This window comes from Bombus terrestris, chromosome 15 (assembly GCF_910591885.1).
Source record: "Bombus terrestris chromosome 15, iyBomTerr1.2, whole genome shotgun sequence".
Classification (NCBI taxonomy): domain Eukaryota; kingdom Metazoa; phylum Arthropoda; class Insecta; order Hymenoptera; family Apidae; genus Bombus; species Bombus terrestris.
In genome coordinates this window covers 6,040,841-6,055,956 of record NC_063283.1, presented here as the reverse complement: position 1 = coordinate 6,055,956, position 15,116 = coordinate 6,040,841, and the positions used below count along the sequence as shown (strand labels likewise).

General features: G+C 35.0%; 1 protein-coding gene across 1 annotated transcript in view; it reads left to right on the top strand.

Annotated features, from left to right (window-relative positions):
* LOC100649860 (all trans-polyprenyl-diphosphate synthase PDSS1) overlaps positions 1-15,116 on the top strand; it is a 53,642-nt gene that overhangs the window by 25,811 nt on the left and 12,715 nt on the right. Inside the window, exon 2 of the mRNA XM_003401405.4 lies at positions 10,343-10,495. Coding sequence (XP_003401453.1) covers positions 10,343-10,495 — 153 coding nt within the window. The remainder of the gene's footprint in view (positions 1-10,342; positions 10,496-15,116) is intronic.

The window sequence follows — 15,116 nt, the reverse complement described above, 5'->3', positions numbered from 1 at the left end:
TTAGATACTTTTATTTCTCGCTACGCAAGTTTACAATAAAATTCGTATTAATTAACTCGTATTAACACAAAGAAATTTCAAAATGAGCAATGGGAAACTGAGAATTCTTTTAATTCTTAACATTCTAATTTTTGAATTTTCATTTAACGAAACAGAATGGCTTCGTATTCGCTTTAAGCCAAATATTTTACAAAAATGAAGTTTCATCGACTTTGATTTTTTCAAGAATGTAGAGCGACATACTTCTTTTTTAAGGTTTTTGTAGTTTCCTTTGAATAACGATGCGGGTTGAGAGGTGTCTTGCGACAGAAGCACTTGCACGAAGCATGCAGTCTTACGCCATTCTTCATACGTATTTCTCTAAATCATTGTCGTAAGAATTTCTTACTCGTTTTTAGAAAACGCGCCTTATTGTTTTTCTAGAGCGCTTATGGCTTAAAAACTGATTTGCTGCTACTTCTAGGTTATTTTTTTTAAGTGCTGATATCACCACAAGTTATACTTGTAGATATTACATGTATTTTATGCTTTACGAATAAAAAAGAAAATTAATACTACATGAAAAACACGGATCGAAAAAAACATAAAATAACGATTAAATAAGTGTAATAATATGATAGGATCAATTAACTATCTTTATTTTATTATTTTTATTAACCTTACCTTACCTTCAATAAATACCATAGTAATACCAAAACTTATTAAAAACTACAATAAATACTTCAGTAATTATTAAAACGTCACTCTAATCCTTTCTACAAAATTTGATCGCAAACAAAGGCTAGTTATGAATCACAAGAAGATCCCTGTTACTTTCAATACAGAAATTAGTACCGAATAAACAAAGAAAATTATTCCAGTCTCATGATACAACTAATTAATTATACTACTCATCGCATTAGAAATTCGCCTGAGCCAGTAGCCGTACACTTTGTTTGCTGTGTGACTAAAATTTCGTAATTGAATCAGCTAGGAATAAAGTGAATAGTAAAATAATCTTCATGAAACTTCAGAACGGATGCTTCTGTCTAATTGATATCACGTATATCTCAGCTGCGAAGTTTCACGCGTCTCCGCCATCATCTTCATCTACCTTTCTTACAGTGTCACTAATTGTAATTAACGTCTCGTTCATTCCCCGAAACAGCAATGAATATTAACGAACAGTTAAATAGTCCCGTCCAGTATAAAGCTAACACGATTAAAATTCGATATTATTCTTAAATTGCAACAGCATAATTGGCTTCAGTCTCGAGGCTATTTTTCTTTCCCTTTCTTGTTCTCTTTTTTTTTTTTTTTTTGTTTCACCTTCCTCGGATTGCTGAGAATGAAAGATTATATCGTTAGATTAACTCAGAGGATATTTTAATTATAACTTTAGACAATGTAAAAGGTATAAGCGTAGTTAATATAAGTTGCATCTTCACAGTTGCGTGGGGTATACTCTGCCACAACGTTCAACTTATTAGAATCTTCTTGAAAATTCTTGAAAAACGAAAAGGGTTTCCCTTTTTTACTGACAATAATGCTCAAATACTTTGGGTACATTTACGGTTGACGATTGAAACGACAAAGACAAAGTAATGGAACAGCAAATAATTCCAAGAAGAAACATTTATTTGAAGCGAAGAAGGAAGTTTCTTCGACGATATTGCGACTTGTAATTATAACGATATAATGCCCAAGATTAACATAGTCGGTCGATTTATTGGTCAAACTTCTTGTAAATTAAGAAAATCTATAGGTTACCGAACTGAGGTATCAGACAGAAATCTTAGGAGTTCCATTCAAATGATGTGTATCCAAGGCGGTTACTTTTGTTCTCGAAATCCTGAACATGTGACTGATCCTTGACTTTTATATCGAATAAATTAGCCGATCAAACCAGAATGGTTCTGGATTCTCTGATATTACACTTTTTAAATAATTCCGAGAAATGGAGGTAAGTTATATTTCAGAATACACATTTATTAACTTCTGAAAAATATCCAGAGTCGTCACGCCACTCGCCGAATTATTAATGCTAAAGATCATTTCAATTTAAAGAAAAATTCTTTTCTATTTAAAGAATACAATTTTATTAGCGTACGTATAAGTCTGTCTACTGCAAAATCTTGGTCTTTCCACATCGAAGCCTTTTTACAAATTACGATCTTATCTAATTACTAGACTGCGGATTTTGATAAATCTAATTAAAGAAATTAAACCCAAGTGGGAACTCGTTTCATTCATTGAATATTACGATAAGTACTATAACATTCAACATTTTTTGTATCTCTGCATTTTCTGTATTTTCGCAATTTTTCGTCTCCTATAAATACATAAAAATCCGCGTTCCACTAATTTTCCTGTTTAACATAGAGTCATCAAATTGTGAAAAAGAAGCCTATAACGCAGAACTCGTGACTCGTTTATTAGTTGGTAAATTAGCATGCAAGAGGTCTTGGAACAATGTAACGATAACGTGTAATCTCTTGTGAACTGCAAAAAGAAATGCGAAATTCACGGTACTCTATATACGATGGTATTTCAGGGTTAACCACCTTTCTACCTTTTTGCACAAGTTATTATTTAATTATACTCTTAGCCGTCATCTTCGATTGCAACACACGCGTGTTTGTGGGGCAAGGAAACTGGTAATGGTTGGAGAAAAAAGAAAAAAGGAATCGTATGATAATCGTAGAACGGTGATTAACGAGCAGAAAATGAAGTAAAGTATCGTTCGCAAAACGGCAATGATGATGATAAAAATTATAGTACATACGGGCGTGAAACGGGGCAAAACTCGGAATTAGTTTGTAAATAAAATCGGCTGGTAACTAAATTTACTTCACGCATTATACGTTTTGCGATGTTATGTGATTATCGTCGATCCTCGTAACAAGATAAGGAACAGGATCAAAGAACGTTTGGTATTTGTTTCACAAACATGTTCATTTTTGGCACGAATCAATATTGGCTGCGAAGCGTCTCTCTGTCTCTGCTTGTTTGAAAGACACCGTGCGGAATTCGAAAAATATTTGACGAACACTTTCAGTGGTTAAGGGATTAGCAATTCAACGAACGATCGTTTCAGCGAATAAATTTGACCGGTAAGATTTTTAAGAAAGCGATTTCGCGTGAGAAGGTCGCGTATATCAAAGATCAGGCTATTTAGAGATTCTGGTACGTATTGGATGAATTTTATTCAGGAATGTGAGAGTATATTCGATAGCAAATGGAATTAAAATGACGCTGATTTATACGAAAGTCTGTCATTCGGCAACGACGAGAATTTTAGTGAAAGAATTAAGAATTAAGAAAGTTCTAGAAGACTAACGAAGGATGGGGTTCATTAACATCGACTTAATTATTTACGCATGTTGTCCATAAACCACGCTTTTGCTTTTGAAAATATCGCAGACAAACAGCTAATAGTTAATAACATTAATAAACAGTTAATAATTTGACAATTGATATATAGTTTATAGTATATTGTAGCGTGTTCGTGCCTTTATAGTATTGTAGTGTCCTTACATCTTTCTTGCCCTTTTTCGTTCTAGATATTTCTTAGAATGTATCTTTATGTGATACGTATTACTTCATCCGCGCAATATCTTTTTGCCTTTATGTAAAACAGTATTATTGTTTCTTATAGTACTTCTTACATCTTTCTGAGCTACATTATATTTATCGTTAAAAAAAAAAGAAACTTTTTAAAATAGAATTTTGACTTATACATGGATAATATGATAATGAGTTGGAATCTTGGCAATTATGTATAGTTTAATATAAGAAAAAAGGAATGCACAAAGTTGCTTAGGAAACTTCAGCCTCTTAATGTTAATCTTTCTCAACCATTTCAAAATATCTTCTGATCTCGTGTTTGTCATTCAATATCCATAAATGTACTTTTAGCAAATGCAGTTAACAGTACGGACGAAATGATTTAGGAAAATCAATGATTTTTCGACTAAGGAATCTGAATTAACTTTATGGGCGAGTAAATACATGGACAAGATTTTGTAATAAATCGAAGAAGGCTCATCACATACTTTCACATTTTTTGAGTTCACATCCCACTTGTCCAACTTTCAGACGGATCATCGGACGACGGTCTCAGATACCAAAATTTCTACCAGCTGTAATTTCGTATCGGGTTCCACGTCGTGTCTCTCTCGTCGTCATGAATAATTTTCAGGATTACTTAGGGGAATTGGATACAAATTGGTGAAAGTGTGTTGATTGGCACACCTGTCCGCCAGCTGTTATAATTAATACATATGTATATATAATAGACTGAAGTTAGGAGGTGAAACGTACGTTATACACGTTTATAGTGATAAGATTATAGCGATAGACCCCTAATTATTATTCAATGGAAAAAGTAAATTAGAATTTGTTCAATTTTAGCAACGAGATAAGACAAAGAAACCGTAATCGTTGTTTTGCTGTCGATAGCCCAAATTCTCATAATTTCTTTACTGAAATCATTGCGTATGATGTCGTTGACAATTATTGGAGTACATTAAGTAGAATGTGAAATTGATACTAGTATACACTTTGTTTGCTGTGTGATTAAAATTTCGTAATTGAACGAGCGTAGAAACAAACTGAATATTAAAATATTTTTCGTGGAACTTCAGAATAGATGTTCCTGTCTCATTGATATCACGTATACTTCGTGAAATATACTATGCGTATCGCGTATACTCTATGAAGTTTCAAACACCTCCACCTTGATTTTCATCGTCGTAGTCATTTGCTTGCCGTTGATACGATCCAGACTCTCATAATATTTTTACTAAAATCACTGTTTATTCGCTTAATTATTTGCCTAATTCATTGCATTAAGTGGAACGTTAAATTGATACTTGTGTATGCGAATATAAAGTAAAATTTATAAAATGTAAACGTTTCGTCTCTGATAAACGCTCGTCCATTATAGGACGTACAATTATACATTCGTCTCTCTCATCAACTATAATTCAGCTTTGTAAAATTATTTTTTCCCATTTTATTTTTCAAACTTTCTTCTGGCCACATCGTATATGTTGTTTTCTCGTTGGCAATGAAGTAACCGTTCTAAAGAGTGTGAAATAGAAACAACTGTAGAAAGAAGAAGAAGCGTTGGAATAGCAGCAGGGTTAAAATAATCGAAGCACGTGAATGAACGTCACATTATGCATGCTCCACTCTAAACGTTAATTCATTAGCCTTTGCACTCCGTAAGCGGCTAAAATCCCGTTGATAGGCAATAAAACAAGCAAGAAACACGGTACCACTGATGACGCAAAAATAGCATGTAACAGGAAAACTGGAATCTGGTGCACGCCGCAACTTTGCGTTTTCATGGTTTTGTTTGATGCGTTAGTTTCTTGTAGGTTGGCCTTGAGTAACCAAGCAGCGCATAGAAGAGGTAAAAGTGGGGTAGTGAACTTGCCTTCTGCCACCAAACTAGTTATCGAAGAATGTAATAAGCGGATATCGTGCCATGGAAATCACATGACACGCATGGACACACATCGAACACGGTCATTGCTCAATGTTGCATATCCTCCAATAAACATACTGGCTGCTTCATATTAGATTCACCTGTAGCACGTTTGCAACCGTGAAACTAGCGTCGTTTGTCATCGTCGAACAAAGCAAGTTTCAAAGAGGCACGTACTATAGCGCTGTAACTACCACGCATTGTTTTAACTTCGTTTTTACAACCGTATTCTAAAGTGTACGTAATGTATCAGTAACGAATGATCTAACGACGCTCTCTCAGAATGTCTTATTGCTTTCAGCTGTTGAATGTTTCACGCTGCAACAAGCATTTCGCAATATTATATAAAATCAATATTCCTCGGATTTTCCATGTTCAGAGGATATGAGGATAACTGTAGAGACGTATATCCCACGTCTATTTGAAATGTAAACATTTTGAAATTTAATTTGAACGTCCGGCAAAGAGAATGAAAAAAGAAAAATTTGCTTATTAAGTAATTATATTTGCGATACAATTATCACTAAGCAGGAATTATGAGCTGATTCGCTACTCAAATTGTTAATCTCTCGAATATAACGATGGTTTCGTTTCTATTAAATATGAATAATATCATATTCATAGATTCGCAAGAACTAAAATCTAAAGCGCAGAGGAAATCGATTCGTCTTTACTATTAGTGCTATAATTATAGAAAGGAGATAATTATGCTTCGAGGATGACCCGGTTAGAAGATTAATCGTTACTTTTTCTAATAGTACGAGATAGCTAAATATCTTCAAATATCTCGAAACGTTGCTGTACAGTAGTAAAACTGAATGTCTTCCGATAATGAGATGTCCTGGTTTATGACACGGCAAGTTTGGAGGACGTTTCTAAGATGTTTGTGGGACATTGGCAGATGTATTTCAGACACGTAGATTTTTCTGCGTCTGGATGGACATTCGTCTTGTTGGCTTGTGAACAAGAACTTACTGTCGAACTCTAATTATCCTAAACTGTCAACGAATGAATACACGCAGTTCATCTAACTGGAGTGCATATGATTCACTGATCTTTTTTTATTATTTACGTTATTTAATTTACATAATAGAATTTCGTGTTAAATAATTGCTGGCACTAATTACAAGAAAAATTTCGTTTAAATAACTGCACTTCTTATCAACTGACTGAACGTTTCTGTGAGAATATAAGAGATGATGAAATTGGTAATATGAACATAACTTGCTTCGTTATACTTGTGAAGAATGAAGCGAGAAACAGCCTCGCTTTTTTTATTCCCTTGTCTTGACGTATTAGAGCACTTTGATTAATCGATTGTCTCGTTTGCTCGAAAATTGTCTGGAGGAGAGAAAGAATTATAAACGTTGTTATCTATGTACATCGATCAAGTATGCATAAAACGGATGGATTATAAAGAACATTTACCAAGTAACTTCGTCTTCGTTAACCTTCAATTTCATGATTACAAAAATTCCTTTATTAATAGATGATTCGATTAATAGATTGAAAGAAAACATCGTAGGAGAAGGAAGAAGAGATAAGTTTAAAAAATTAGTATATATGTACATACATCGCCGCAAATGTTCAGCTTAATTTAAAAGTGGAATGGTGTACCTTTAACCACAATGCAATTGCACAGGCATCGTGTCTAACGCGTCCCTAACGGACACGAGTGTTATTTGCTTGTCGTGACCTCGATTAATCCACCGGCAAAGATGCGAACTTGTGAAACAACGTTACTGCCATTTACTTGCATCCTGACATGCCCAATCCTCTGATCTCAGAGGCTGCAGGCCATCGAGAAACACCGTACGTGTGTGCTGTTAATGAAAGAGATGTGACGAAGTAATGGACATAAATCAAAGCATTAGGTCATCAATCTGTAGGAAGATGACGATACCGAACAACCTAATCAGAGCTAATAACTGTAGTTTAAAAAAGAAAATAATAGTATTTATATTATTTAGGCTGTTGTCTAAATTCTATCCGACAATTTTTATTGACATTTTGATCATCTTCAACTTTGTAGATTTCTCAATCCCATTCAGTAGGTCACAGGATTAATATTCAATTTTTAAGGATCAAATGAGTTATTTCTATAAATTCTTTTAGTACATGGGAATTTGTTTACACACGCGCAAGCTGGTTAATTTATTACTGTACGGTTTAATCTATTTATAAAAATGATCAATCTGACTTCTGAATGTCTTATACGTTCCTCTATATAGGTACATAACTGAAATTGTCGTTCCGAGTTTCAACGTGTGTGAACTTCAACCCAAGTCAATAATTTTGTAAAAGTCAATATTGCGTTGATGCAGTATTTCATTTGGAACTTGTTATAGATGAATTTACATCGTCGAACTCTACTATTGACTTTCTTTTCGCCGTTATTTCTTCTCTCACCTAGATCCTACAGTTCTACAGAGTTTCAAGAATTTGAAGAACAATAAGACACGTTAAAACGAACAAACTGGCTGCGGAGTTTTCTTGTTTGTAGAAGCCTAAATTGTGAGAATTTTTGAAGTACCTGTTATTTTAATACACTCTTTCTTATCTCGCTTGCATAGCACATAAGTTATACCATTTAATTCGATCAATCTTTGTTTAATTCTTCAATAACGTTCATACGACTTCTACTCATTATTCACGCTTGGATCATAATTTACCTGTTGTCTCAGCTTCTTGCCAACTTCGCGAAGATCGCTGTATCTCGTCGACTAACAGTACCTGTGCCTGTGACTAAGCCTGTCTCCTTTGTGGTCGCCGTTCACGGTAGATCAATGCTCGGTGAATGCTAAGAAATCGTTGGAAATCAGAATCGAGTTTCGATGACGAAAGTAGGCATCAATGTACGTCGAGCGAAAGAATGTCGTCCTGGCACATCGTCGTTAAAGTGGCGGGAACTGGGAAGGAGAGACGTCGCGTCGTCGCCGCGGTAGCCCATTACGGCCATTACGTGCCCACGAAACGTAAACAGTCGCAGGAATGACGGATCTTGTAAATAAGAGTTGCAACTTTCTGAAACGCCGTATTACGTATTCCGCGTTGTCTCGTCGGCGAGAAATCGTCGAGAACTAGGTGAATTTCAAGGGTTACCAGAGTAGAAAGACCGGAAAGAATATAGGAATGCAGGTCTCTTGCTGATTCATTCTTGCTTTAGTGGTAAGGACGATTAAATTCTTTTATGATAACAAAGAATTACCACAATAATGAAAATGATTGTACAATATGTCTGTTGTACGTTACATAGATATTTTGCATACGAGAGGTCTCGTAGTTTGAGCTTACGAAGATAAATGAGTAAAATAATTTGTCGAATTAAAAGCAACCTAATTTGAAGAAAATAATGACCCTGGAAGAGATATACACGTATTAATTGCAGAAAAATTCTGTGTCTTTAGCTTTATAATCTACAAATTTTATACTCTATGCTTTTACGAACGAAACGTATGTCGTTTCTTAAAAATTGAAACACCAATAACTTCCTTCTCCTTTTTCAGTTGCTTTGATCTAATATCTCGAATCTGACTAATTTTGGAGCTGGAATTTCCTTGGAAAAATTTCTGATATCAATTTTTGCACGTGTATATATTTTTTCAGAATTTTTTGAAAACCTAGAACAGTGAGACAATTAAACTTTGACACGACGACTTAATTTGTTCATCGAACGCGCGATTTATTAATAGAGAGAAGAGATTGGATCATCAATTGCAGTAAAATAATGTTTCATCGTGTATAAAGTATTTAAAAAGTTATAGATTTCGTGTAGCTCATTGAGGAAAGTAGGCGAATATCCTGTTATACCGTCCTCCAAGTAGTAAAATCAATAATACGCGCGGCAAGCCACAACAAGTAGTAATTGACGATATATGATCAGACTAATGACGCACCGCTATCTATTACTACTATCGTTATTACTATCACGCGATGTGTTCAACACATTCATAAAACGAACGTTCCACTAGCTGCAACGGCACAACCGTTTTATTCTCAACGATTTGCCATGTCAACGTTTGATAGTTACGAGCATACGTAATTCTATACTGAATCGTTATAGTTCATGTGGTTTGTTTATGTAGTATATTACGTTCATGCGTGATACAAGAATGAAACCGCTTTATTAGCACGATTACACGTTCCGATTACTGTTAGCTACTGGAAATATAATTATATGATCGTTCAAGTAGCATAAACTTTGCTTGCTTTTTGCGTACTATATATCATGATTATTCGATAAACATTTGTCTTATTAATATTCGTCGATATAAATAGTAATTTTCCTTTCCTGATGCTTTCGCAATAATTTCCTATTTATATCGACGATACTATTATTTTTTAATTTCTTCTTCCTTTTTTATTTTTATTGAGAATTGAGATAACGTAGTATGCCGACAAAACATGTTCTTTTATGTTTTACGATCCTTCTATCTCGTGGAACTTGTATCCAAATCACAATATTTATGATGCATTTTAGTTTTAATGATATTACTTAGTTAAAGAATAATAATGTAAAAATGTTGAAGCGTAAATAATTCTTCGCTTGGAATTTCGAATTTTGATAAACGGAATTCACTGAAATTATCGATTTCAATTGCAATGGAGAAATTTCTTTCGTAATTTCAATAAAAATACGATATTATACTTTCCTAATATTAATATACTTGTAAAATATTTCATTTTACAGTTGTATTTAATACATTTCAATAAATACTCATACTATGTCAGCCGAATCCTTTATAGCCACTATAGACATCAAAGAACGTATCCAAATTCCAAGTCAAGTCTTTCAAATCACGTTCAAGCTTTCTATCGCGTGTGAGATCTTCCCTTCCATTATTAATGAATTCTTCTTTTTCCATGCAGAGTAGAACGAGCACGCGGGACTGCAGGACGAACGTCGCAAGGATGATGAGTTCTATGCAGACACAACTGCCTGGATCCTTGCACGATTATCAAGTCGACCCTTACCGACTTCTCGAAGATGACCTTAAAGATGTCTACGATAATATACGAGAGGTCAGTTAATCTGTATGATTCACCCATAATTTCAATAATCCTTCATGATCTGCGCAATAACATCGTCATATTAATTAAAGACTATTTCTTCTTTCCTTTTATGTTTTATCGAGATATTACGCGTTTCACGTGTTCACTTTCTATAGAAGAACGCGCGTCTCTCTGCAGGCAGACCAGTTTAGTTAGTCGGGAAAACGTGGAAGTCGAATTCCTTAGACAGAACTATTATATAGTTTTTTGCGAGGAATTACAACAGAAATTGGCAAGAGAAGTTATATGTTTGAGAAACAGCTATGAAAGAATCATGGAAATTTTAATTGTGATCGCGTACCCCTCAGTAATTAACCACTGTTGCTAAATAGCTAGCCTTTTTTTATTTATATTACAAAATTGTCGAAACGATAATGGTTAGATATGATACAGTTCTAAACAATTTTCGTTGTACAAATGTATAACAATGTAATAGTATGTGCAACGGTAAGTGTATAAGATCTATAACATGTGTTAACGTAGTAAATATCGTTGCTAGTCATTAATTTGCCATTGATTCGTACATTTTCGTCTACGATCCACGTTTCTCGAAGGTTTCTAAACATCCGTTATCAAAATTCTTAGAGAAACAAAATCGAACAAGATCGCGTTTCGCAAAAATTCATTGTCTTAAAAGTATAACGAAGATACAGTGGAGACTTTTGACAGGCAGTAGTTGGCAGTAAAATTTGAAGATGAATCAAACGTAAAAAATTTCAGAAAGTGCCGCGGTTACCTTGAACGAAATCGACTCGAATCTCCGAGCAGTTTAGGTCGCACAACGAAATCACGATAAATTTCTCTCGACTTCGCAAGAATCTGCAGTCTTATCCACTCTCACATATCGCGTTTCTTCGAGCCAAGTCCAACAACTCATTGAAATCGATTTCCTGCTACCATTTTCGGTACAAACCGTATCGATTCGCCTCGAATCGCCAAGTACTTCCGTCACGACATTTCAACAGGAAGAAGGTGGTTCAAATCCGGAAGAAAAGAACGCCAAGTATCACGCGTAATCGCCCGTACAAGGGACAGTACATGGATCCATCGATTTACGTCATCGTTGTCATCGGACTTTCCTTATTGTTATGAGATATGGTAAAATTCCTTCGTCGAAAATATGCAAACAAGCAGGACATTGAATCGTTCGTGCGATAGGAGTTGGTTGATTTCTACAATTATTTGTAGTTGGAGAGTTCATAACAATAACGATGATCGATTCTTGTTAATCGTTGCTTTTTTTTCTACAAGTATTATATTTGCAAACATAAGGATTAACGAAGGATTATATTTTAATTAAAGATATATACTACGCTATATTACTTTATTCCTAACGTATTGCTATTTCGTTTATCAAACAGTCCATGCACGATAATCATTAGTCATTGAATTTTTTATCGACATGTCGATCGTAATTTTTCTTCTCCCAAAAAATTGGATTGTGGATGGTTAATGCCAATATCTCGATGCCTTAATTAATTTAATATCTACGTATATACGATAATTTGAAGATTAATTTCATCTGTCTCTTTATTTATTGCTTTTCATCGCATGCCCTGGTAAGATACTAATAACTACAACTACGTGTATTTAAATGGTATTTACAGGTTTAATTCGGCACGGTTGGCTTACTTAGTGTCGTTAATTAGCAAATAATTAGCTAGCTGTTAGCTGGTTTGGCGGATTAGTACAGTTTTGTATACTTCTATAGGCGGCACGAAAGATCTTTTTCAATTTGAAGATGAATATTTCCTGAAGATATTCTCCGTAACAAATCATTGAAATAACTGAATTGTTGAAAATACCGCTTATACGAATTATCTATGCAGAATCGTTTAGCAACACGCAATTATAAATATTTATAGCAAAGAACGGTGTTTTCATGAATAGTCGGCTTGTGTCTTCGAACGCCTAGCGAAAGCAGCTCGCGACTTCACGGTCTGCATATATGGCCGAGAGTAGAACTTTTACTTATAGTTGGCTGTTTAGGTTCTACAACAATTGTATTTGCGTATGCACGTGCAAGCGCGTTTAGAAAGCACTTTTTCTCGCCGCGACAATGGAACGTGATAATACTGACTCGCCACGCAATTACGTGCCATCGCTGTGGTGTCATCTTTGTACCAGGTTTTTCGTGGTTAATTTGCTCACCATCTGCGTACGCTTGTTCCATTGCATGAATTTAGTACAGAACTTTTTATAGTACGTACGAAGATCTTCGCCAATGACCGTATATTATTAATTTTCGTTATATCATTTTTATTCTCTTATATTGTTACATTAATTGTAAGAAATTGATTGATTAAGAGAAGACATAAAGTTGAACGAATATCGCAAAGAGAATCTGTTATTCTGTTTATGTTTTCGTGACAAAGTTACAAGAACGAACATCTATCTTAGCTTTTACGTAAACTATTCTTTTTTTTTTTTTGTAGCGAAAAAGAGTATCGAACGTGTCTCTGAAATAATGCAAAAAGACACAAGGATTAAAATTATTGTAGATTAGCATGTGAGAAGCATGAAGTTGGCAAGTTCCAGAACGTTGCTTTTTTTTCTCTAAGAGAAATTGTAAAAGGAGGCAGGAGGAGGCGCGTGAGTGCCTCTGTCTTCCGCTTCTTAAGAGTAGAACGTGGATTCGTCGGCTCTAATGCGTCAGAAGAATGCGACTTTTCGTTTCGCTCTACTTTCTTCAGGTTAATAGATAGAGACACAAATTTCAAACGCGACGGATCAAATATTTCCTTGCAAGGAAATTTACGATCGGTTTTATCCGCACGTTGAAACATTCTGCAAAACCTTCACGAAATCAATCAGCATAATGTCCTCGTGAGTTACGTAACTCGGGATATTTCCATATTATTCGTTAGAAACTAAACTGAACGTAGAAGTTTATTATACGATTGATACGATTCTACATTAAGCTTAACATAAATTTGCATAAATTCTTCGTGTGACAAGGCGAGAAATTTAATCACATGTTTGCGAGTTCAGTGAATATTCCTCAAACTATCGTGATTCATGTGAATATTCTGCCGATTCGCTTGAGATTCGTTTGAAATCCTACTTTCGACATTTTCCACATTTTTGCATATTACGTGCGTTTTCTGGCTTTCGGTATCTCCAAGTCTCCCATGAATGCTAAAAATTCTCGCAATTCGCCAGCCATAAAAAAATTTCGAAAGTTCAGAGGGTAAAGCTCGAAGTGCATTGGTCCTTACATGGTGAACTTCCGCTCACGTGTGCAAAACGATCGCGCGGAAAGTGTCTCTGACGTAAGCTTGCGAAACGAGCTCTGGTAACGAGCGTTCCTTTCGACTTTGGCCAAATTCCAGGACGAACTTTCAGCCGTGTATCGAGGTTGGAATTCAAAGCGAATCGGTCCTCGCCTTTTTAGCCTGCTCGGCCTCTTCCTTCTATCGGGTGCTTGCAACAAAGTCCGTCGCCTGTGATTCGTTTCGTCACGTATGCTTCATCATCATCGTGTTATGGGCATCGATTGTCTATGCGTGGCTCAACCAGTCGCTGATAAATCGCTCTGGAATAAGATATGTAACGCCTGTATTGAATCGAAATAAATGTGTAACGTCGAACGGGGACCGATTTGTACGAGCTTGTCAGCTGGAACGGTATTTCGAACAGACGTTCTAATACCACGTTCTCCTTCGCGGGAGTAACTGCACTATCGTTTAACGCAGAGACTGGGTCATTGACTGGCGATATTGTAACGCGATAATGATGATAATTCGGTTAAAGGTAAAATGCTTTAGTTGTAAAAGACGCGATATTTAAATTAGGATTAGAAATGTTATTATATGCGATAGCGTCTTCGTTTCTTGTATTTTTAAGCTTTCATGAATCTTAAGCTCCTTCGCATCCTTTTGCTTTTTACGTGCTCTTTGTCATTCTTTATATTCTCTTCTTTTTTAAGCTTTTCTTATCTTTTTGGACTTTGTCCTTTCTTTTTATATTCGCCTCATTATATATGTATGTATGTATTTCATTAAGTTAAAAATAAAATTTTGCCTACTGACTGCAAAATGAGATTGATCTACATACATAGATTCCTCATTCGCCTTCTCATTCAACCTCGATACGTATACGATAAATTATTACACACGTCGTTATATAATTGGCGTAAATGGCAGAATAAAAAATGATGTAAGTTATTTTGAAATTTGAATTAATTTCTAACCATTATGGTAACACGATCTGTATATCATCGATTATTTAAAAACGGTGCTAAATAACCAACAGTAACATAGTTCAAGGTTTTAGGTCATATGAATATTCCATTCGCACGCGCGCATACTCAGCATAATATAATATTACAGGGTTTATCATAAGGCCAGCCACTTACAAATGTGACAAAATCTAAGTTAAGCATCATTTTTTTAAATTGTAGTTCCATTTACGATAGAATTTTATGTCCCAATAGATTTCAATGATGGCAGAAAAATGATAACAATCGAACGATCGTTGTAAAAGCGATTTTGAAACGGATTAATCACGACGGGATTAACATCTAAACTAAATGAAGTAAAGTGAGTAAAGCGACGATTTAGTGGAGCGAACAGATGGATAATCTTAACAA